The sequence below is a fragment of the Pituophis catenifer genome, unplaced genomic scaffold (assembly GCF_029215685.1).
Source record: "Pituophis catenifer annectens isolate HBS135680 unplaced genomic scaffold, rPitCat1.0.hap2 SCAF_12, whole genome shotgun sequence".
NCBI classification, from domain to species: domain Eukaryota; kingdom Metazoa; phylum Chordata; class Lepidosauria; order Squamata; family Colubridae; genus Pituophis; species Pituophis catenifer.
Window position 1 is genome coordinate 1756275 of NW_027256892.1, and position 23975 is coordinate 1780249.

Sequence of the window (23975 nt, forward strand, 5' to 3'; positions counted from 1 at the left end):
ACACTTCGATTCCTACCATGGACGAATGATTGCAGAAGTTGATGGAGTTGGCAGAAATGGCAAAACTGACTACTTTGATTAAAGAAAAGAACATAAGTACTTTGGTTTCTATGTGGAAACCGATTCTGAACTTCGTGCTTGATGTGGAAAAGAATGAAACTTTGGGTTTTACAGATTAGATTGGTAGATCTTTATAGAAATGACTTGTTCATATTATTATAGGGAAAAAAGCTGTGATTTGATGCTATTGCCTTATTCTACTGCAACACAGTTGACAGTCAATGCTTCCTTTTCTGGTCTTTTCCCTACCTTTCCTCACTTCTCTTTCCCCTTTCCCCTCCCTCCTCACTGCTCTTTTATTTACTTTTGTATTTTGTATTTTATAATACTTTATAACTTACTAAAAAACGTTTTGTTTTTTTTTTAAAAAAAGGAATCTGATCTACTCATAGTCAAGGCAAATTGGTGCTAAGTAAGAGTCAATGGAATTCACAAGGTCTTTTGTGAATGCATAGCAACTCCAAACTGTTGATGGGTGACCCCCGCCCTTGAGCTCAGCTGGGTCATCTCTTACAGTAATTTATCCTATTTTCTCCATCAGGTACCAAAGCATGGAAGTTTGTCACTAGCCACAGAAGCGGAAAGGCATCCATATAAGACTGAAATCATTGGAGGAGTTGTCGTGCAGACACCCATCTCTGTCAACCAGGTGAGAAAGGATGGGATGGGATAGAAAGAATAGAATAGAATAGAATAGAATAGAATAGAATAGAATAGAATAGAATAGAATAGAATAGAATAGAATAGAATAGAATAATAGTGGAGTGGAGTGGAGTGGAGTGGAGTGGAGTGGAGTGGAGTGGAGTGGAGTGGAGTGGAGTGGAGTGGAGTGGAGTGGAGTGGAATGGAATGGAATGGAATAGAACAGGATAGAATGGGATGGGATGGGATGGGATGGGATGGAATGGAATGGAATGGAATGGAATGGAATGGAATGGAATGGAATGGAATGGAACGGAACGGAATGGAATGGAATAACAGAGTTGGAAGGGACCTTGGAGGTCTTAGTTCAAATACCCTGCTTAGGCAGGAAACTCTACACCATTTCAGACAAATGGTTATCCAACATCTTTTTAAAAATTTCCAGTGTTGAAGCATTCACAACCTCTGGAGGCAAGTTGTTCCACTGATTAATTGTTCTAACTGTCAGGAAATTCCTCCTTCGTTGTAGGTTGCTTCTCTCCTTGCTTAGTCTCCACTCGTTGCTTCTTGTCCTGCCCTCAGGTGCTTTGGAGAATAGCTTGACTCCCTCTTCTTTGGGGCAGCCTCTGAGATATTGGAAGACTGCTATCATGTCTCCCCTGGTCCTTCTTTTCATTAAACTAGACATACCCAGTTCCTGCAACCGTTCTTCATATGTTTTAGCCTCCAGCCCCCAAATCATCTTTGTTGCTCTTCTCTGCACTCTTTCTAGAGTCTCCACATCTTTACATCATGGCGACCAAAACTGGATGCAGGATTCCAAGTGTGGCCTTACCAAGGCATTCCACAGCAACAGACCTTTTGCTGTGGAAGAGCGAGGCAGAGAAGGGATGCAGCTTCTGATAGAGGCATGCAGAAGAATCTTGGGGGATCCTTCTGCCTCTTTTGTTGAACATTTTTCTGCATCCGGGTTGGGAAAAGACCTTTTCTTGAGCTTCTAAGTGGCCTTTTCTGGGTGCGATATTTGGTAGGTAGAAATGACCCTGGGAGACCAAGGAAAGAGACACTGAATGATCAGATCAAAGGGGAGTTAGCCCACAGCTGAATAATGGGCAAAGAAAGAAACTTAGAAAGGATCTTCTCCCTTTCCTTCCTTCCTTCCTTCCTTCCTTCCTTCCTTCCTTCCTTCCTTCCTTCCTTCTTTCTTTCTTCCCTCCCTCCCTCCCTCCCTCTTTCCCTCCCTCCCTCTTCTTCTCCCTTTCCTTCCTTCCTCCCTCCCTCCTTTCCGTTCTCTCTTTCTCCCTTCTTTCCTCTTTCCCTCCCTCCCTCTTCTTCTCCCTTTCCTTCCTTCCTCCCTCCCTTCCGTTCTCTCTTTCTCCCTTCCTTCCTCTTTCCCTCCCTCCCTCTTCTTCTCCCTTTCCTTCCTTCCTCCCTCCTTTCCGTTCTCTCTTCCTCCCTTCCTTCCTCTTTCCCTCCTTCCCTCTTCTTCTCCCTTTCCTTCCTCCCTCCCTCCCTTCCGTTCTCTCTTTCTCCCTTCCTTCCTCTTTCTCTCCTTCCCTCCATCTTTCTAACCCTTCCTTCTATCCATCAAAAGTTGAAGGCACCATCCTACACCTGCGAAACTTTGTGTCATAAAGCCTTTTAAGGAATTTAAAATCATCTTCAAGGCAGCTTCCCAGCAGGCTGTCTCCGGAGTGCCCCCGGGGCAGGCATGAAAAAAAAATCAAGATGGTTGGTCCTGATCAGGGTGGATAAAAATCAATGGTTTTTTTTTAAAAAAAATAAAAAAAACAGATTTTTTTTATTTAAATCGGATTTTTTTGATTTAAATCGGATTTTTTTGATTTAAATCGGATTTTTTTGATTTTTATCGAATTTATTTTAATAAAAAACTTTTGGGGTAAAAATCTATCGTAAGATAGTTTTCTATTTAAGATACATAAATAATTTAGTTTATTCAGCATGAAACGGAGCTTAGTTATATAGCACGAAGCTGTATATTCTGCAACACTGGGACTATCGGTGAGTCAACAGCAGGTCAGAGGAGTAGCAGAGATGACAGTTGCTCTTTAAAAATTATGCTTTAAATCGAGTTGATTTAAATCAAGCCTTTTTACTAGTGATTTAAATCATGATTTAAATCAACTCGATTTAAATCAAATCCACCCTGATCCTGATGTAATGGAATTCCCCTCCTTCTTTTAAAACTTCTACATTTTTCCCCCTCATCTACCAGCCAACCTCTTCTTTCACCCCACTTGCCAGCTCAATTTTCTCTTACCAGTCCTTCCTTTTCATCTCTGTTTTGGAAAGTTCAGTTCCTGGCAGGATGCCTGTGAGCGTCTGCATTTGACGCTACATTTGCCTTGTCCTTTACAAGAGACAAGTGTCATCATCTTGGACTGTTAGATGATGTCTAAGTGTTTGTGTGTCTTTCCACTGTCTAGAGCGTAGGCCTACATTGGCTAAGACAGAAGGGTCTTTGTTATGGCTCATCCTAGGCCAGGGAGCCTAATGTCTTGACCGAGAGAGCCAGCTACGCAACATTGCTTACACAGTGGAGCATTGTGCCCATCTCTTGGTATCTTGGAAGCTGGAATTATTAAAAAGCATGAAGCGCTTCGGTAATTTACGTAAGGAAGAAAAGCCTACTTACTTCTTCAAAGTAGCGGATAATAAAAGCTGTGCCCTCAAGTGTATTTCTTGGTTTTTTTTTTCCTTTTTTTTTTAATTGAAAAAGTTTTACAAAAACCAATTTTTCCCCATTTCCCCCCCCATCCCTCCCTAACCCCCCCTAACCCTCCCCTCTTCCCATGACTTCCCCAAGGTGAAATCCGTCCACATTATATTATATCATACTTTACCACCCCTCTATTCTCCCCCCTGTGCACTATACATTTCTACATAACAATATGCTATTTTGGCCCCTATATACTATGCATTTCTACACAACATTCAGCTAAAAGCTATCTGATACTTCCTAGTTTGATATTTATTCTGCACATAATCTATCCATTTCTTCCACTCCCATACATAAGTCTCCTGAGTCCGGTCTTTTAAATATGCTGATATCTTCGCCATTTCTGCAAAACTGGCCATCTTCAAAGTCCATTCTTGAATTGTAGGCGTATCATCCCTTTTCCAATATTGACCAATCAATAACCTAAAGAAAGTGTATTTCTTTATTCAATCCCCCATTTAAGCAAAACTAGTTCACAAAGGACTTATTTTTACTAACTTTTTCCCCCCAGTTTTTGGAACTCAATCCGTAAGTTTTCTCTGCCTTCTCCATTCCCCTTGCATTCTTATTTTGCCTCTTCCTCAGGCTCTTTCTTCTCTGTAATTGCTGATCATTATTCTCTTGGGAAAAATATTCTGCCCCAATTTCAAAACAGGAGGAAACCCCACCCCACCCCTCAAAGAATGGGGTCTCTGTTCTCTTGGCCTTTTTTTAAAAAAAAATTGGGATGGAACCAATAATGTTAATCTCTCTCTTCCAAGCAATGCATGATTCTGCAATCTTGGAAATAGGGAGAAATTGCATACCGTGTTTCCCCGAAAATAAGACCGGGTCCTATATTAATTTTTGCTCCAAAAGACGCATTGGGGCTTATTTTGGGGGAAATACGGTACTAAATGCACCCATCTGGCTGACAGTCTTAACTGGGGCTTATTTTGGGGGTAAGGCTTATATTACAAGCATCTTGAAAAATTGTACTAGGACTTATTTTCTGGTTGGGTCTTATTTTCAGGGAAACAGGGTATTTATCCTTAGCAGTAACATGATTAATTCTTGGAGGTGTGGAAGAAAGAAGTATGCAGAAGTTGCTTCCTCTCTTGATTTAATCCCTTTCTGACTACAGATTTCAGTGGATTTTCCCCACATGGCTTTGCAGCTCTAAAGGATTGAATAGGTTCTTTGCTTCCTAGCAAAAAATGAGGTTTTCAGGAAGGCAATTCTGCAGCCAGAAATCAAAACAACTGCTTTTTTTCCCCCATTGAACAACAGAATACATTCAATCATATCTATTCTGCTGAAAAATATCAATTCACGCAAGACATAAGGCTCCGTATACTGTTTTGTACACTGCTTTGGAAAGCAATTCACTTTTAGTTTTATATAATACTAGTAGCTGGATACCCGTGCTTTGTTACAAAACTATGTGATCGGGCTTGATAAATTGACAGTCAAAGCTTGAACTTTAATGAGTAGTTATGATCGGCCTCTCCTCTCCCCTTCTCTCCCACAGGCTTGCCCCACAGAAGCCTCTCCTCTCCTATCCCCCTTCTCTCCCTCAGGCTGACCCCATTGATCCTCTCCTCTCCCCTTTCTCTCCCTCAGGCTTGCCCCACAGAAGCCTCTTCTATCTTATCCTCTTCTCTCCCTCAGGCTTGCCCCACAGAGGCCTCTCCTCTCCTGTCCCCCTTCTCTCTCTCAGGCTGACCCCCTTGATTCTCTCCTATCCCTTTCTCTCCCTCAGGCTTGCCCCACAGAGGCCTCTCCTATCTTATCCCCCTCTCCCTCAGGCTGGCCCTATTGATCCTCTCATATCCCCTTCTCTCCCTCAGGCTGACCCCATTGATCCTCTCCTATCCCCTTCTCTCCCTCAGGCTTGCCCCACAGAAGCCTCTTCTATCTTATCCCCTTCTCTCCCTTTCAGGTGGGGAGGGGAAGTAGAATGTCCAAACTCTCAGTCCACAGGCTGGATGAGTCATGCGCTGGCCACGCCCACACCCAAGTGGCAGTTGGAATAGAGTTCTTTGCAGGTGGGGAGGAGGAGTAGAATGTCTAACTCCTTAGCATCAGAGCATGTTAATAATAATATAAGAAATACTAATGCTCTGATGGTCGTTTCGAAAAATCCTTTCTTAGCGAGCACCTAGAAGCCAAGAGGAACATACGTGCCAAATTTCAAGTTTGTAGGCTTTATGGTTCTGGAGATTTTGTGATGATGTGTGAGTGGTATTTCCCTTACATATATATATAGGACAAAGTGCTGATACAATTAATTAGTCTTAATCCAGTATCCATCCGTTTTCATCTATTAATAATCATTACAATATAGATTTAAGGTATATAATGTATAATCCACCGTTAGTTTCTACATAGATTTTAATCTAGTGAATTCAAAGCCTTTTGTCTATGATTCTATCTAGATTTTTTTTCATAGTTTATATATTAGATCATTTTTTCTTATTGTGATGGACACACCTGCTAGTATAGAGGGAGGAGTAAAAAGGTGGTCTAGTTTGGAGCCGTTCCATAGGAGGAAGAGTCTTTTGAAGCTTTTGTCTTCCATTTCCCAAGAGATTGCAGTCAGGCTGGTGAGATTCTTGTAAATAGGTGATCAACAATAAAGAAACTATTTTGTCCTATTCACGGAGTTGCTCTGGTTTCCCAGAAGGACAGTGGTTGACAGAAAAAAAGAAAGAAAGAAATGAAACTACAAGAAAGAAGTTAAAATAGAGAGGAGATGTCAAAAATGGAAAGGAGGTCTTAAAAAAAAGAGAACAAGTGATAATAGACAGTTTTGAAGTTGGTCTACCATCTTCTTCAATCCCATAATTACTCTGGGTATGTTGTGTGCAGGGGTGGGCTGCTGGGGGTTTGCAGAGGTTCGGGAGAACCTCTAGCTAAGATTCTGTGCAGTTTGGAGAACCCCCAAATCTCACTCTGGCTGGCCCCACCCACCCCGCCCCTCCCAGGAGTCCCCACACAGCCCGTTTTGGATGCAGGTAAGTGCAGGGTGCACACGGAGGCTCAGAGAAGGTGAAAAACGGGCCTACCGGAAGTTCAGCCTCCAGAGGGCCTCCAGAGCCTGGGGAGGCCATTTTCGCCATCCCGGAAGATCGAGGAAAGCCTCCGGAGCCCGGGGAGGGCAAAAATGCCCCCCCCACTGTGGTGCAGGAGGCCGACTAGGCCACACCCACCCAGCAATCAGGCAGAGAACCCCTTGCTAACATTTTTGAAGCCCACTCCTGGTTGCGTGACTTCCAGCAGATCGCTATAGTACTGTATTTCTCAATCTTGGCAACTGTAAAATGGGTGGACTTCATCTCCCAGTGTTCCCCAGCCAACATGCCAGCTGGGGAATTCTGGATGTTGACGTCCACCCATCTTAAAGTTGCCAAGATGAAGAAACACTGCTATAAAGGAAACAAAGATGTCCACAGGGGCAGGTTAAAAAAAAAAAAGACAAAATGGCCACTGCAAGTACTCACTGGAAGTCCTTCCATTTTGTTTCCCTCACATGTTGCGCAGGGAAGTAGTAATTTGTCCTTGTGGTTGTGGCCACCATCTTCACTTTCTTGATGCTCCCCATGGTTCCTCCTAATGGAAAAGCGGTTTTAGGTAGGAAGTTACCCTTCGTCTGTCAAGGAGGTATATTTCGTGGCTTTCTTTACGTGGCCATAGGGTTGCACTTCAAAAAAGTTTGGAAGAGAGAGAATCATGAAGAGGGTAGGGCCAGAGGAAAAAAAGCTACATTAAATAAAGTTTAATTAAAATACATCAAGTAATTAAATAGATTAAATAGAGCAACTAAGATTATTCCTCATGTATTTCAGCATTTCCTCTTTTATGGTATTAAAAACGAGCATCCTTGGTAAAGACTGTAGGGGCCTCACCCATCTTTTTCAGGAATGGCAGCAATTTGGGATTGGAAGTTGCACGCCCTGGCACTGAAGAAATAGGTTTTCTTGGAATAATTTAGCGAGCTTGGATTAATTTAATGAGCATGATGATGTTTATTCATGGAGCTGTGGTTGAAAGGAGAACTGCAGGGGTTCCTTGAAAAACTGGGAATTTTAAGTAGAAAGGACGTAGATTGAATTAATTGGCGGTCTTAGGATAACCAGGTCTGTCTGGAACTAAATGTAAGAGCAAGTTCTGCATGGGAACCGTGGCTGAACATATGTGAAGCAGGGCATGAATCACATCTGGCTCCCCAATGCCCAATGCGCGGGTGGTTATGGGTGCAACTCGGTGCGCCCACGTGACACCCCTCCTGCGCGAGCTGCACTGGCTCCCAGTGGTCTTCCGGGTGCGATTCAAGGTGTTGGTTACCACCTTTAAAGCGCTCCATGGCATAGGACCCGGGTACCTTCGAGACCGACTTCTGCCACCAATAGCCTCCCACCGACCAGTTCGCTCCCACAGAGAGGGTCTCCTCAGGGTGCCATCAGCCAAGTTATGTCGGCTGGCGACACCCAGGGGGAGGGCCTTCTCTGTGGGAGCCCCAGCCCTGTGGAATGAACTGCCCCCGGAAATACGTAAGATCTCCGACCTCCGGGTGTTTCGCTGCGCTCTGAAGACCCTGTTGTTCCGCCAGGCTGGGCTATTAACATAACGTTTTAAATTGGGGTATTTTAAATTTCTGGGATTTTAATTGGAGCCTAATTATTTAATGATTTTAAATTTTAATTGTTGTTTTGTTTCTGTGTTTTTAAATAGGCTGTACACCGCCCTGAGTCCTTCGGGAGAAGGGCGGTATAGAAATAAAATTATTATTATTATTATTATTATTATTATTATTATTATTATTATTATTATTATTATTATTATTATTATTATTATTATTATTATTATTATATCATGCCCGCTTGTCAGGTGCAAAGGATCAGGACCATTCGTTAAGTTGCAGTACAGAAGATTTATTCAAACAAGACTTGGGGTTTTTAACAAGGGGATGCGGTGGCTCAGTGGCTAAGACACTGAGCTTGTCGATCGAAAGGTCGGCAGTTCAGCGGTTCGAAACCCTAGCGCTGCGTAACGGGGTGAGCTCCCGTTACTTGTCCCAGCTTCTGCCAACCCAGCAGTTCGAAAGCACATAAAAATTCAAGTAGTAAAATAGGGACCATCTTTGGTGGGAAGGTCACAGCGTTCTGTGCGCCTTTGGCGTTGAGTCATGCCGTCCACATGACCACAGAGACGTCTTCAGACAGCACCGGCTCTTTGGCTTCGAAACAGATGAGCACTGCCCCCTAGAGTCGGGAGCGACTAGCACATATGTGCGAGGGGAACCTTTACCTTTACTTTTATAAACAAAAATCTAGTCAACTAAAGTTAAGTACTAAATTGGCACTGGATAAGCATCAGTGGAAGCAAGAGAGGTTGGATAATTTATGGTAACGTAAGACTCTAAACTGATGACACATTTAACTCTGCTTCCATTTTTGGTTGCTCTGTTATACCACATTTACTAATCCCTGTCCTTTAAACTGTCATAGCTAGTTAAACACAAATACAGTAGAAATCTTAAGAGAACATTTGTTCAAAAAAAATGACATCTAAGTAACACCGAAGCACTAAAAAATGGATGAATGAAAATAAATTTAAATTAATAAAAAAGTTCCTTCCCATAACTGCCATTTTAGAAAGACGATAATGGCTGTAGATACTTTGGTTAATTCTTATTACTGGTATTTTCATAATGTAATGGTATGTTATATCCAAATAGTGTAAAGTTCCCAGTCACCAATATTGGCATGGACATATTTTATTTATTTATTTATTATCAAATTTATAGACCGCCCTTCTCCCAAAGGACTCAGGGCGGTGTACAGCCAAAGTAAAAAACATAGATACAAACATTAAAAGCAATTTAAAAAGATATATATAAATTTGGCCCCAAAGTTAAAAAACAATAACAAAACATATTAAAAACATTTAAAAAACATTAAGCCAGCCCAGCTTGCTGAAAAAGGAAGGTCTTCGGGGCACGGCGGAAGGCACCAAGGTCTTGAATTCTTCGTATCTCTGGGGGCAGTTGATTCTAGAGAGCAGGTGCCCCCACAGAGAAGGCCCTCCCTCTGGGGGCCACCAGTCTACATTGCTTGGCTGATGGCACCCTAAGGAGGCCCTCTCTGTGGGAGCGCACTGGTTGGTGGGAGGCCGTCGGTAGCAGCAGGCGGTCTCGAAGCTATCTAGGTCCTATGCCATGGAGCGCTTTAAAGGTGATGACCAACATCTTGAAGCGCACCCGAAAGACCACTGGGAGCCAGTGCAGCTCACGCAGGAGAGGTGTTATGTGGGAGCGCCATGCAGCTCCCGTCACTACCCGCGCGGCCGCATTCTGGAGATGTATTAAGAGATGTATGGTATCACAGCCCTCTGAGCACAATGCCTCTGCCATTTCATGTTACTCTACTACGGTACCGGTAATTCCTACTTAAAAGAACTATTGTTTGGCTGATTTTAAAACATTAAGAAGATGAAGTTATTTTAAAAGAGGGAAGGAGGGTGAAGGGAGAGGAGAGATTATCCATCAATGTTTGCTGACAGGGAGTTGAGAGGTCTCCGAGTGTCAGGATCAAGAGCAGGGGTGGCTTCAAAAATTTTAGAAAGGGGTTCTCTGCCTGGCTGCTGTGTGGGCGTGGCCATGGTGGACATTGCCTAGTTGGCCTCCTGCACCACATTTTTGCCCTCCCCAGGCTCTGGAGGCTTTTCTCAAGCCACCGTGAGGGCGAAAATGGCCTCCCCAGGCTCCAGAGGCCCTCTGATGGCCGGAAAGGTGATTTGGAAAATAGCTTGACCCCCTCCTCTCTATGAGAGCCCTTCAAATATTGGAAGACTGCTATCATGACTCCCGTGGTCCTTCTCTTCACTAGACTAGCCATGCCCAGTTCCTGCAACCGTTCATTGTATGTTTTAGCCTCCAGTCCCCTCATCATCCTGGTTGCTCTTCTCTGCACTCTTTCTAGAGCCTCAACATCTTTTTTATAGTGTGGTGACAAAAACTGGATGCAGTACTCAAGGTGTGGCCTTACTAAGGCTTTATAGAGTGGCATTAGAACCTCACTTGATCTTGACTGAATCCCTTTGTTAATGCAATTTAGGATTGCATTGGCTTTTTTGGCTGCTGCTGCACACTGTGAAGTACAGAGAAATATCCAATAAAAGTTTGGTTAAGCTTTCTTTGAAAATCCTCTGTCCCCACCAAAAAAAGAGAGATCTGGTATCTCAAATATAGAAGTTTAGGCAGTGATGCAAATATATTTTTTGGAAATTGCCCAATTTCTGCTAGTCTATTTCTACTGCTCCATTTCGCCTACCAAATTTTCATGGGTGCTCTAGTCTTAACTGGAACTTTTCTTCCCTTTTTCCTTTTTCCCTCACAGAATGGAGGAGATGGCTCTGAAGGCCACGAGCTTTCATCTCACCCTTTGTTGAAGCGGTCCCAGAGTTACAATCCTGCTACCAAAACCCCGGTGGGACCGCTAGTCCTCAAGAGCGGCTACTGTGTGAAGCAGGGGAACGTAGTAAGTGTCGTTTTGACTCAACTTTGGTGACTCTCATTTTATCTCTCTGGATAGTTTTTGGATGAGGAGATCATTTCAAGGGATGCTGTTAGGAAAAGGTTCTGAGAGGAAAGAAAAAAAATACAGGTAGTCCTTGACTTAATGACCACAATTGTTCCCAACATTTCCATTGCTAAGCAAGGAATTTTTTCAGTGAGTTTTGTCCCAGCTTGTTGGCTATAGTAGTTAAATGAACCGCTGCAATTGATAAGAGAGGAGAAATACTTTCAGATTGCCAAGATTCTTTGAATATAACTTTACAATTAAAGACAGAGTACTCCAGGCTGTGCTTCTCATCTGACTATCTTGAAGAGATAACAAAGGCAAAAGGGAAAAGATATCCCTCATCTGGAGATGTTTTTGGGTTTGAGCTCACCATCACTTGGTTAAAGTGTGTGTTTGTGTGTGTGTTTGTCTGCAGGGTGTGGTAATAAAAAGTTAAGATGGCAGCCCCCAAGATGCTTTTTCCAAAAGGCAACTGGACCTCCTTGTTGGTTTATTTCCTTTGAAAACGTTTTGCGTCTCATCCAAGAAGCTTCTTTAGTTGGATGAGAAGCAAAATGTTTTCAAAGAAAAGAACAACAAGAAAGTCCAGTTGCCTTTTGGAAAAACCACCTTTCGGGCAACCATGTCCTGCACGACTGAGAATCTCCACGGACACTTAAGATGGCAGCCATCACCCTGCAGCTGAAGCTGGACCTTCACACCACACAAACATAAACACCAGTGCAGGTTCTTAACAGCCGTTCTCAGCACCTGTGTTACATGGAAGAACAATTTAAAAGCTTTTTACAGTTAAACAATTTAAAAATGTAAAAAAAACAATTTAAAAGAAAGGGATTCTTCTTTGCCTTTCAGAGGAAGAGCTGGAAACGCCGTTACTTCATGCTGGATGAAATTTCTGTCAGTTATTTCAAATGCGAGCAGGTAAACAATCCAGACTTTTCAAAGCTGTGATTTGGTCTCATTGCCTCTCTTCCTTGACGGCTTATTTATTTATTTATTTATTTATTTATTTATTTATTTATTTTATTTTTATTTGATTTATATGCCGCCCTTCTCCAGAGACTCAGGGCGGCTTACAATGCGTTAAGCAATAGCCTTCATACTCTTGTATATTTATACAAAGTCGGCTTATTGCCCCCACAAACTGGGTCCTCATTTTACCTACCTTAGAAAGGATGGAAGGCTGAGTCAACCTTGAGCCTGGTAAGATTCGAACCTGCAGAAATTGCAGGCAGCTGTGTTAATTACAGGGTGCATTAAACCACTGTACTACCAAGGCTCCTCTACAAGGCTGTAGAGAAGATGGCTGTAGATACTCTCCCTTACAATCAGGAAGAGGCGCTGGTGGGATGCTGCTGGTTTAACAACCGTTTAACAACCGTTTCAGTGATCGCGCGCTTCACGCGTGTGCAGTTTTACAAATACTAACCTTCTGTGTTACTGCTGCTCCAATCAGCTGAGAAGATAAAGGTAAGTAAAGTGCAGGGGAGGGTGGGAGGGCCAATCATCGGAACCGGTTCGCTACCAGCTGATCATTGGAGCTACTGGCTCACCAAACCGGTTCGAACCGGTAGAATCCCAGCCCTGGGAAGAGGTGTTCTCCATGTTCTGCTAAGTAAATTTCATTTTGAGACCAAAGAAGGATATTTATCCTAGGACTGCAGTGGTAAAATCAGATATGGGCAGATAGAACAGAATAGAATAGAATGGAACGGAACGGAACGGAACGAAACAGAACGGAACAGAATAATGAATGGAATGGAACGGAACGGAACGGAATAGAATAATGGAATGGAGTGGAGTGGAGTGGAGTGGAGTGGAGTGGAGTGGAGTGGAGTGGAGTGGAGTAGAGTAGAGTAGAGTAGAGTAGAGTAGAGTAGAGTAGAGTAGAGTAGAATAGAATAGAATAGAATAGAATAGAATAGAATAGAATAGAATAGAATAGAATAGAATAGAATAGAACAGAACCATGAACGGAATGGAACGGAACGGAACAGAACAGAACAGAACAGAACAGAACAAAATAATGAATGGAATGGAATGGAATGGAATGGAATGGAATGGAATGGAATGGAATAGAATAGAATAGAATAGAATAGAATAGAATAGAATAGAATAGAATAGAATAGAATAGAATAGAATAGAATTTTTTATGGGCCAAGTGTGATTGGACACACAAGGAATTTGTCTTGGTGCATATGCTCTCAGTGTACATAAAATAAAAGATACGTTCATCAAGAATCATAAGGTATAACACTTAACGATAGGGGTTAAAAGTAATGCTGATACCTCAGAAGTTTTTAAGTTTCTTCAAGATCTTGAGACCAGATCTTAAGTTGTTTTAGAGCAGTGGTTCTCAATCTGTGGTCCATGGATATCTGGGGTGTGTGTGTGTGTGTGATGTCATCACAGAGGGTCCACGAAGGCTTGAAGAAATGTTATGATTTAAATCTTGAGTTAAGTCCTGGTAGTCCGTGGCCATGGTCTGTGGCCACAAAAGAGTATCCATGGTGAAGAAAACATTGGGCACCACTGTTTTAGAGAAAAAGTAATATAATATTTGGAAGAGATTATTCTACACTCTCTTTCTCTGTCCGTGATTAAGTTCATAAAGGATGCAAAAACACGACTGCTTAATTGTGGTTTAGTGATTCAGCAGTAATTGGCCAGATCCTCATAACTTGCTAAGCCGTAAATCATTGTTAGTAACCCCTGCAGGGTTACTAACTGAATCAAAGCCAAGAAAATCACCTGCTTAGCATAATTGTAAGAACTAGGTCGGTAAGAGAACGCTGAACTGGTTTTCAATAAAGCCATCGCAGTAAAACAAGTTAACACTTAAAAACAACAAACACCAAAATTCATTGTGAAAAGAAAATCAAGCAAAACACTATTGTTGAAAAAAAAATGCAAATGTTATGGTTTCAAAGTTGTAATTGAAGACACTTAGCAAGAAGTCACACTTCTCTGTTGCACGAAACTCACAAAGATTCATTTTCTGATCTGACAGTTATTTTGTCCCACATTTAGGGACAAGAATTTAATTCATCTGTTATTTGTGATGAAATTAATTTTAATCCCCTAGAGTTAATGCATTTCCACAGCTGTATCATCTGACTCTCTAAAACAAAACAATAGATACTAATACTTTATTGAACTTGTATGCTGCGTGACACCCCTTCACAGAAATAATTTTTATTAACATTATTTAAAACGTTTGTATTATTTTTATTTTGTGGAAAAAAGTCTTTAATAAAAATCATTTTCCGCAGAGTAAATACAATACAAATTTTAAGTGGAAAAATAAAGAGAAATTAAAAAAAAAATAGAAAACTGAAAAAGCAAGAAAATGAAAAAAGGAGAAAAGAAAGAAAGAATAATGAAGAGTAACTTTCAATCTTCCTAACAGCAGTTATAGGTAGTGTGCTGCCTGCCTGACTTTTAATGACTCTGTATGGCTCACAACAATCAAAAAAATTACAATATAATCAATAAAAGATTAAAGATAAAGATAGGTAAAAATTATTTACGTGTCCTCACTTTTTCAAGAGGCAACTGGACCAGGGGTGAAATCTGACAGGTTCTGGAGAACCAGTAGCGGAAATTTTGAGCAGTTTGGAGAACCGACAAATACCACCTCTGGCTGATCCCAGAGTGGGGTGGGAATGGAGATTTTGCAGTATCCTTCCCCCAGGAGTGGGGAGGGAATGGGGATTTTGCAGTATCCTTCCCCTGGAGTGGGGTGGGAATGGATATTTTGCAGTATCTATCCCCTGCCACGCCCACCAAGCCACACCACGCCATGCCCACAGAACCGGTAGTAAAAAAATGTGGATTTCACCACTGAACTGGACTTTCTGGTTTTTCTTTGAAGATGTTTCATTTCTCATCCAAGAAGCTTCTTGGATGAGAAACGAAACCTCTTCAAAGAAAAACAAAAGCAAAAAATCTTCAAAGAAAAACCAGAAAGTCCAGTTGCCTCTTGAAAAAGTTCCTTTGGGACAACCATGACCTGGATGACTGAGAATCTCCATAGACATCCTCACTTTTGCTTATATCTTGGAGGTAGAAGCCAGATATTACAAGCCTTTTTAGTGGCATGCTTAGATGCAAAAAAGAAATTCAAAACCCGTAGAAGAGTTGCTCTAAAACTCCAGCAGGGAACTTTGAAAATTCATTTGGGCAATAACTCGATTGCTTGTGCTTCGATACCGTGCAGTGACAGTCTGCCATGAACTCTGGGGAGGGTGGATGGGAGGGAGACTGCTTGGGGGAAAATGAAAGTAACTACTATATCTCCCCGAGACTCTGCCTCAAGGTCATCCGGCTGGGAGAAGAAGGCAACTGCATACTAACCTACGCTTGAACTGACCATTCTGAAAATATCTTGCTTGAACGTGATTGGTCATGGAAGGGGAGCCCTTGTCAGCATTGAGAGGCAGTTAAGGGAGGGAAAAGTTGTATTTAAGGATTTTGGCATGTGATTCTCAGTTCTGGCTATGCATTACTGTAGTACACTTGACTTCTAATAATGCATACCTTGCTCAGCAAATGGAGCCAAGGATCATTTCTATCTACCCTGTTTCCCCCAAAATAAGACATCCTCTGATAATAAGCCCAATCGGGCTTTTGAGCGCGTGGCAATAAGGCCAAGCGCTTATTTCAGGGTTCAAAAAAAATATAAGACAGGGTCTTATTTTCGAGGAAACACGGTAGAGGTTTAAATGGTGGCAGGTCTGACAGTGTCACCCTTATTTATCAGTATTAATATATCAGATACTTGCATCAATGAGTAGCGGCATGCAAAAATGATACAACAAACGTCAAAAAACTTTGTGCAAAGAGTGTTGAGCGCGCTAGAAATGTGCTTGGATAATGAGTCATTTATAAATTTTATTCTTGGCTTTTCATCTGCCTTCCAACCCACGCAGTATCTGTTCTCACCTGTTGGCTAATTGTGCACTGCCCTGTTGATTTTGCTTATCTTGTCAGGATAAAGAGCCTTTGCGGTCAATCCTCCTGAAGGACGTTCTGAAGACTCACGAATGTCTCGTCAAATCTGGGTAGGAGTGTTCTTTATATTCGGGCATTTTATCTTAGTATTGGCATTTGTGCTGTCAAATCGCTTGTGGAATGGGTCGGTATTTAGAATTATAGATATATAGAATTCTTTATTGGCCAAGTGTGATTGGACACACAAGGAATTTGTCTTTGGTGCATATGCTCTCAGTGTACATAAAAAGACAAGATACATTTGTCAAGAATCAATAGAATAGAATAGAATAGAATAGAATAGAATAGAATAGAATAGAATAGAATAGAATAGAATAGAATAGAATAGAATAGAATTCTTTATTGGCCAAGTGTGACTGGACACACAAGGAATTTGTCTTTGGTGCATATGCTCTCAGTGTACATAAAAGAAAAGATACATTTGTCAAGAATCAATAGAATAGAATAGAATAGAATAGAATAGAATAGAATAGAATAGAATAGAATAGAATAGAATAGAATAGAATAGAATAGAATAGAATTCTTTATTGGCCAAGTGTGATTGGACACACAAGGAATTTGTCTTTGGTGCATATGCTCTCAGTGTACATAAAAAGACAAGATACATTTGTCAAGAATCAATAGAATAGAATAGAATAGAATAGAATAGAATAGAATAGAATAGAATAGAATAGAATAGAATAGAATAGAATAGAATTCTTTATTGGCCAAGTGTGATTGGACACACAAGGAATTTGTCTTTGGTGCATAGGCTCTCGGTGTACATAAAAAGACAAGATACACTTGTCAAGAATCATAAGGTACAACACGCAATGATGGTCATAGGCTACAAATAAGCAATCAAATCATACTAGGATACAATCAATATAAATCGTAAGGATACAAGCAATAAAGTTACAGTCATGCAGTCATAAGCGGGAGGAGATGGGTAATAGGAATGATAAAAAGACTAATCGTAATTTAGTGGCAGATGATGTTCTGCTTTGGTTTGTTTGCATTCCATCATCTCAGTTAGAGCGATCATGACACCATGTCATTTCACTGGGATAAAAATGGTACTCAGATTACGTTGCTAGTGGTGGACAGATGAAACCGGGGATGCTATTCTGCAAAATAGTTCTGGGGAAAGGTGGGAGATACTTCTCAAGGTAATTCTGTGGAGTGCTTTTTTTTTTTAAAAAAAGGTTCAGTGGTACCTTGGTATTTGTTAACTGGTTCCGGAAGGTGTGATGAGTACCAAAAACCATGTTTATCAAACAATATTTTCCCATAAGGAGTAAGATAGTGAGTCACAAGGCAACCAACACCGAGAAGTTCTAACTTGTGTGTGGAGTACCAAACAAACAACAAGTTCCGGGACAAAATTTTCACGTCAAAATGTGTTCAATGAGTTTCAAAGCAGTTGAGTCCTGAGGTACCACTGAAGCTTAAGAAAAGGCACGAAAAAAGAAAGCTTCCATTTTGTAGCCAAGAAAGGGGCATGGAGGTGATGTCACTAGTAGTCAGGCTTGAGTTTCAGGCTTTGTGAGGTAGCAATAGCAATAACACTTAGACCAGGAGTCAGCAACCCACAGCTCTGGAGCCGCATGTGGCTCTTTCATCCCTCTGCTGCGGCTCCCTGTCGCCGGTCAGCTCCACAATTGATAGGGCTTTCGGTTAGGACAGGTAGAGGAAAAAGGATGCCACGCTAGGAGGAGACTCTATGGTGGGGGAACCGGACTTCCGGTCAGCTCCAGAATTGAAGGGGGGCTTCCGGTTAGGACCTTTGTGGCTCTTTGAGGACAGGTAGAGGAAAAAGGACGCCATGCTAGGAGACTCTATGATGGGGGAACCGGACTTCCGGTCAGCAGAGGAAAAGGGATGCCAGGTTAGGAGGAGACTATGTGGTGGGGGAACCGGATTTCCAGTCAGCTCCAGAATTGAAGGGGGGCTTCCAGTTAGGACCTTTGTGGCTCTTTGAGTGTTTAAGGTTGCCGACCCCAGACTTATGTACCACTTTACAGTGCTTTACAGCCCTCTCTAAGCGGTTTACAGAGTCAGCCTTTTGCCCCCAATAATCTGGGTCCTCATTTTACCCACCTCGGAAGGATGGAAGGCTGAGTCAACCTTGAGCCTGGTGAGAAATGAACTGCCAAATTTCAGGCAGCCGGCAGTCAGCAGAAGTAGCCTGCAGTACTACACTTTAACCACTGCGCCACCACGGCTCAGGTACCTGAACTTGTCCCTCATGAGGGGGCAAACAGACACAGTCGTGATGTAGTTTGTCTCATTACGGCCTTCTCAGGCTTTTGTGAGCTGAAGAATCATCCCAACGAGAGTCTCAGAAACAACGCCAAGCAAAGCCACCCATTCCAATTTCAGTTAATATTAATATTGAATTAATTCTTTAGAAAAATTGGCATTCAGAAAAAAAAATGTTCCTGGTATATGCAGTTAAGTTTAAGGTTAATACTTCTCTCTTTTTTTGTTTTTCAAGTGACCTTCTAATGAGGGATAATCTCTTCGAAATTATAACAAGTTACCGGACCTTCTATATCCAGGTAAAATATATATGACGATATATGAAACGGGGTCTTGCAAATTTCCATCGTTTGGAAGTTGCTTAAACCTTCTTCCCAGAAACGTTGCAAATCGTGAAACTTCCAGATGTTGCTGAACTATCACTTTCAGCAGGACCAATGATGCTGGGTGTTGGGATTTGTAGTTCAGCAATTCAAGAAGGGCTACACATTTCCTCATATTTGAACTTGTGATCGCTCGAACGTATTTGACCATACATGAAAAGTATTTGAATTGGAACCTGAAGTCTGCCCCACCCTCCAAAAAAACAAACAAACTGGAAGAATTATATTAGCCTCTCAACTCTTGTTTCTGGTTTTTTCTTTCTCTCTTTTTGGATTAGCTGATCCTTACGTTTCTTCTAACATCACAGTTCTATGAGGTTATGCTTCCCCCTCCCTTTAGAAACATTTCTAGCTTTGTGATGATTTTCTTACTGGTTTTCCATACGACCTGAAGTAATTATGTCAATAACTGCATTTTATCCCTACAACATTTTCTATACTCCTATTTGATTGGCATGTTGAGGTACATAAAGGAGAGCTACAAGGAAGGTGGTCATAGTATCTAGGACCAAAAATAATGGTTACAACTTAGGCTGTCTAATTAAAAGAAAAAACCTCTTGACAGGAAAATTTGTATAACAGAGGAACGGCCTATCTAGGTCTCCTGCGGGAATAGGGGGTTGGACTAGATGACCTCCAAGGTCCCTTCCAACTCTGTTACTGTTACCTGTTACTGTTACCTATGGACACCAGTTTTCCATCTCTGAGGCTCACAAGAATAGAATTGTTGTAAATGACCACACGCAGAAAGGTTGAGGAAATATGTGGTAATTTATTGCTTTACGGAGTGACATTATATAGTTTGTTACTACAAGTTACAGCGTATTTGGCAGCATATCATTGGCTCACAGAATCTTCCAGGTAACTTAAATCATAGGTTAACCATTACTGCTTGCTTAAGCGCTTATAATGTTTAGCTATAGTTAAAGTATAACATATCCCACTTCCTCCTCTCTTGCTCTTCTTATTTACAGATTTGGGGTCTTATTTTCTAATGCCATTTCCTGGCGCCTACGTGCATGTAACCTTCCTTATCTGAGGTTTGCCTTCCGAGATAGGAAAATTCCTGCACGTATGCAAACTCCTACATAGAGAGAATAGAATAGAATGAATGAATGAGCTGGAAGAGACCTTGGAGTCCAGCCCCCTGCTCACGGGAGAACCTATAGTATAGGTCCTAGACCATTTCAGATAAGTGAGTATAAAAACATAATAACATGTTTTCAGATAAAAACATCCAGTGATGGGGCGCCTACGATTTCTGGAGGCAAACTGTTCCTCTGGTTAATTATTCTCACTCTTAGGACGTTTCTTTTCAATTCCAGGTTGCTTCTCTCCTTGATTAGCTTCCATCCATTGTTTCTTGTCCTGCCCTCTGGTGCTTTGGAAAATAAATTGACCCCCTCCTCTTTGTGACCACCTCTCAAATACTGGAATACTGCTATCATGCCCCCCACCCCTAGACTTTCTTTTCTCTAGTCTAGCCAAACCCAAATCCTGCAGTCATTCTTCCTACGTTTTAGTCTCTAGGCCTTTGATCATCTTAGTTGCTCTTCTCCAAACTTTTTCCAAAGTCTCAACGTCTTTTTTTGTAGTATGGTGACCAAAATTGGTTGCAGTGTTCCAGATGTGGAAGAAGCTGGACAGTCATCTCTCACAAATAACTTCAGTGGTTCCCTGCACATTGCAGAATGAACTTGAAGTTCCTTGTGGTTCTTTTGGCTCTAAAATTCTACTTCAGGAGGGTTGAAAATCAAACAAAAATTCCCAGATATTCACAAACAGTATACGCAAATCCACTAGCCAGCTAATTACAAGGTTGCTGTCTCATCGTTTAGAGTTCAAAGGCCCTACAGAATAACCAGTCTTTCTAAAGAACAGGAAGTTGAAGGTATTCCACATTTAGAAGACAAGATGTTCTAAATGCAGAGGAGAGCAACCAGGATGATTAGGGGACTGGAGGCTAAAACATACGATGAATGGTTGCAGGAACTGGTCATGGCTAGTCTAGTGAAGAGAAAGACCACAGGAGTCATGATAGCAGTCTTCCAATACTTGAGGGGCTGTCACAGAGAGGAGGGAGTCAAGCTGTTCTCCAAAGCACCAGACAAGGAATAATGGATGGAAACTGAACAAGGAGAGATTCAACCTAGAAATAAGGAGGAACTTTCTGACTGCGAGAACAATCAACCAATGGAACAGAAGTTGCCTTGGGAGTTATGGGAGCTTCATCACTGGAGGCCTTCAAGAAGAGACTGGATTGCCATTTGTCAGAAATGGTGTAGGGTCTCCTTATCTTTTATCTTTTATTAGATTTGTATACCGTCCTTCTCCTTTCGGACTCAGGGCAGTGAACAGCCAAAATAAAAACATTTGTACACAAAAGTTAAAATAATTTTTAAAAATAATTAAATGAAATTTGGCCCATAATTTAAAACATTTCAATTAAAAATCAGTATCAAACGTTAAAACCAACATGGAATCAGGCCAGCCCGGCTGACTGAAAAAAGTAAGTTTTTAGGGCCTGACGAAAAGTCCGGAGGTCTGGGATCACTCGTATCTCTGGGGGTAGATCGTTCCAGAGGGTAGGTGCCATCACAGAGAAGGCCCCCCCCCTGGGGGTCGCCAGCCGTCATTGTCTGGCTGACGGCACCCTGAGGAGGCCCTCTCTGTGGGAGCGAACCGGCCGGTGGGAGGCAATTGGTGGCAGAAGGCGGCCCTAAGCCATGGAGCGCTTTAAAGGTGGTCACCAACACCTTGAAGCGCACCTGGAAGTCCACTGGAAGCCAATGCAGCTCGCTCAGGAGAGGTGTCGCTCCCATAATCCCCCGCGTGGCCGCATTTTGCACCAGTTGGAGCCTCCGGGTGCACCCCAAAGGGAGCCCCATGTAGAGAACGTTACAATAGTCCAGATGAGAAGTGACGAGTGCTTGAGTGTCCATGCGTAAGGAGTCCCGATCTAGAAACGGGTGCAACTGGCGTATCAGGCGAACCTGATAGAAAGCCCCTCTGGCCAGGGCCGTGGTATGCTCTTCTAAAGACAGCCGTGCTTGGGCATGGGGTGGGGTTGGACTGGATGATCTACAAGGTCCCTTCTAACTCTGTAAATCTGTTAAAAAGGTGGCTTCTCTAAGAAGGGGGTTCCAACCCTTTTCCAGTGATCGGGGTCTGGTTTATATATACTTTTAGTTCACCGTAGCCAGGATGCTGTGCATTTTAGAAGACCACCTGTAGAACTTCCTAGCAGGTTTATCTGGTTGAATGTTTTCAGAGGTTCTAAAAGTCACCTGGTTTCTCAGAAGGCTGGTAAACCTTCGCGTGTTTAAAAATGGATTCCTAGCAGAGAAGGCCGCGTTTTTTTTTTTTAATTTAGTTTGCGAGGCCATCAATTTAGCTTTTGACAGTTGAAAGCATTCTTCCCCTGCCAAACAGGTTGCTTTGTTGACAGGCTGTCAAGCAGAAAGGGTAGATGAGGTGAGACTTCATACACAGACCATTTTAGCCCAGGGGAGCCTAGTGAAGCGCGAGAATCCAGCTATTGCCACAATTTCACTTCTCCGTTTCATCATGTTCGTAATGAAAGTTGTTGTTTGTACAGGCTCTGCAGAAACAGGGCCATAAACATGGGAATGCGTGTGTGAAGATTGCAGTAAGAGAGCTTTCCCCAGATAAAGGGGGACGGAATTGCTCTTCAGGTGTGTTGAAACGATATTTAGGAAGTATCCGATGTTAGGGAACGAAGAGTTGTGTGCAAGCATTTTGCAGGCACTAGAAATGAGGAGGTGCTCGCTGAGCTTGGTTGTTTTTCCTGCAGATGGTTCATTACCCAAACTACGTAACATACCCAAACTAATTTGGGTAAGGAAACATCTGCAAGAAAACAAGCTCAAAAGAGCTTGTTCATTTGAACCCTGAGCTACACATATTCTCCTTTATTGAGACACTCAAAGTATCCTCAAAAATTAATGCAAACTTCTCGAGATAATTCTATAAGGTGCTTGCCGTTAGAAGAATTCTGGAGATGCAATATCTTCCTGTCAAGAATATCTTGCATTCTTTTTTAAGTACCACTGCCTGAAATTCATAGAATCATAGGTCTGGAAGGCACCTCAGAGGTCTTCTAGTCCAATCCCCGGCCATAGGCTGGAGTCAGTGGTGAAATCTGAATTTTTTTACTACCGGTTCTGTGGGCGTGGCTTGGTGGGCATGGCAGGGGAAGGATACTGCAAAATCCCCATTCCCTCCCATTTCACGGGGAAGGATATTGCAATATCTCCATTCCCACCCCACTCTGGGGCCAGCCAGAGGTGGTATTTGCCAGTTCTCCAAACTACTCAAAATTTCCGCTACTGGTTCTCCAGAACCTGTCAGAACCTGCTGGATTTCACTCCTGACAGGAGTCCTCATTCCATCCCATCCCAGACGAATGGCTGTCCCCCTTTTTCCTGAAAACCATCAGCGACCAAGAGCGTACGCTTCCCAACATTTCTCAGATGAAAAGAGGAAAACCATTGTGAATATCTGAATGGCAATCAATGGCTGTCGAAGATCGGCGACAGCCGGTCCGTCTTTTGAAATTTGCAAACTGCAAACAGGTTTGTTTTGAATTAATTGGAGCTAAATCCACGCCTGTCTCCCTAAGACAGTTTTGGAATTTGGACAATGTTTTACAGCCGTGCTCAAATGTCAGCCTGCTGAGAACGAGGGTTGCATATTTGCGCGGTGACTGACATGGGAAATGTAACTGAGTTATAATGCACTAATTAAGCAGAATGTTACTGCCATCCCTCTGGCCCCCTCCCCTTCCCCATTCCTCTTTCTACTTTTGCAGTGATGAGTAAATCCCCAGCCTTCAACCTTTCATTATTCTTTTCTAAGAAAGCTGTAGGGGCTTTTTGCAAATGGAGTTGATGACGGTGGCTTTGCCGTGTGTTTTTCCACACATCATTTTCTCTCTCTTTGGATTCGAAGAATGGCTTAGAAACATAGGAAGTCAAGGAGGGGCAGAAATAGAATCAAACACCAAAGGAGTTGTCCAGGTGTACCTTTGGTGTGAAAGTTGGACCATAAGGAAGGCTGAGTGCCAAAGAATTGAGGCCTTGGAACTCTGGTGCTGGAGAAGACTCTTGCGAGTCCCTTGGACTGCAAGACGATCAAATCTATCAGTCCTAGAGGAGATCAACCCTGACTGCTCCTTAGAAGGCCAGATCCTGAAGATGAAACTCAAATACTTTGGCCACCTAATGAGGAGGAAGGACTCAGTGGAGAGGAGCCTAATGCTGGGAACAATTGAGGGCAAAAGAAGAAGGGGACGGCAGATCGCTGTGCCAC

General features: G+C 42.4%; 1 protein-coding gene across 4 annotated transcripts in view; it reads left to right on the top strand.

Annotated features, from left to right (window-relative positions):
• Window positions 1-23975, top strand: part of PLEKHA2 (pleckstrin homology domain containing A2) — a 110441-nt gene that overhangs the window by 73636 nt on the left and 12830 nt on the right. For all 4 annotated transcript variants that reach the window (XM_070952467.1, XM_070952464.1, XM_070952463.1 and 1 more), the window contains exons 6-10: window positions 602-709; window positions 10822-10962; window positions 11860-11928; window positions 16000-16070; window positions 18497-18560. In XM_070952467.1, the coding sequence (XP_070808568.1) occupies window positions 602-709; window positions 10822-10962; window positions 11860-11928; window positions 16000-16070; window positions 18497-18560 (453 nt within the window). The remainder of the gene's footprint in view (window positions 1-601; window positions 710-10821; window positions 10963-11859; window positions 11929-15999; window positions 16071-18496; window positions 18561-23975) is intronic.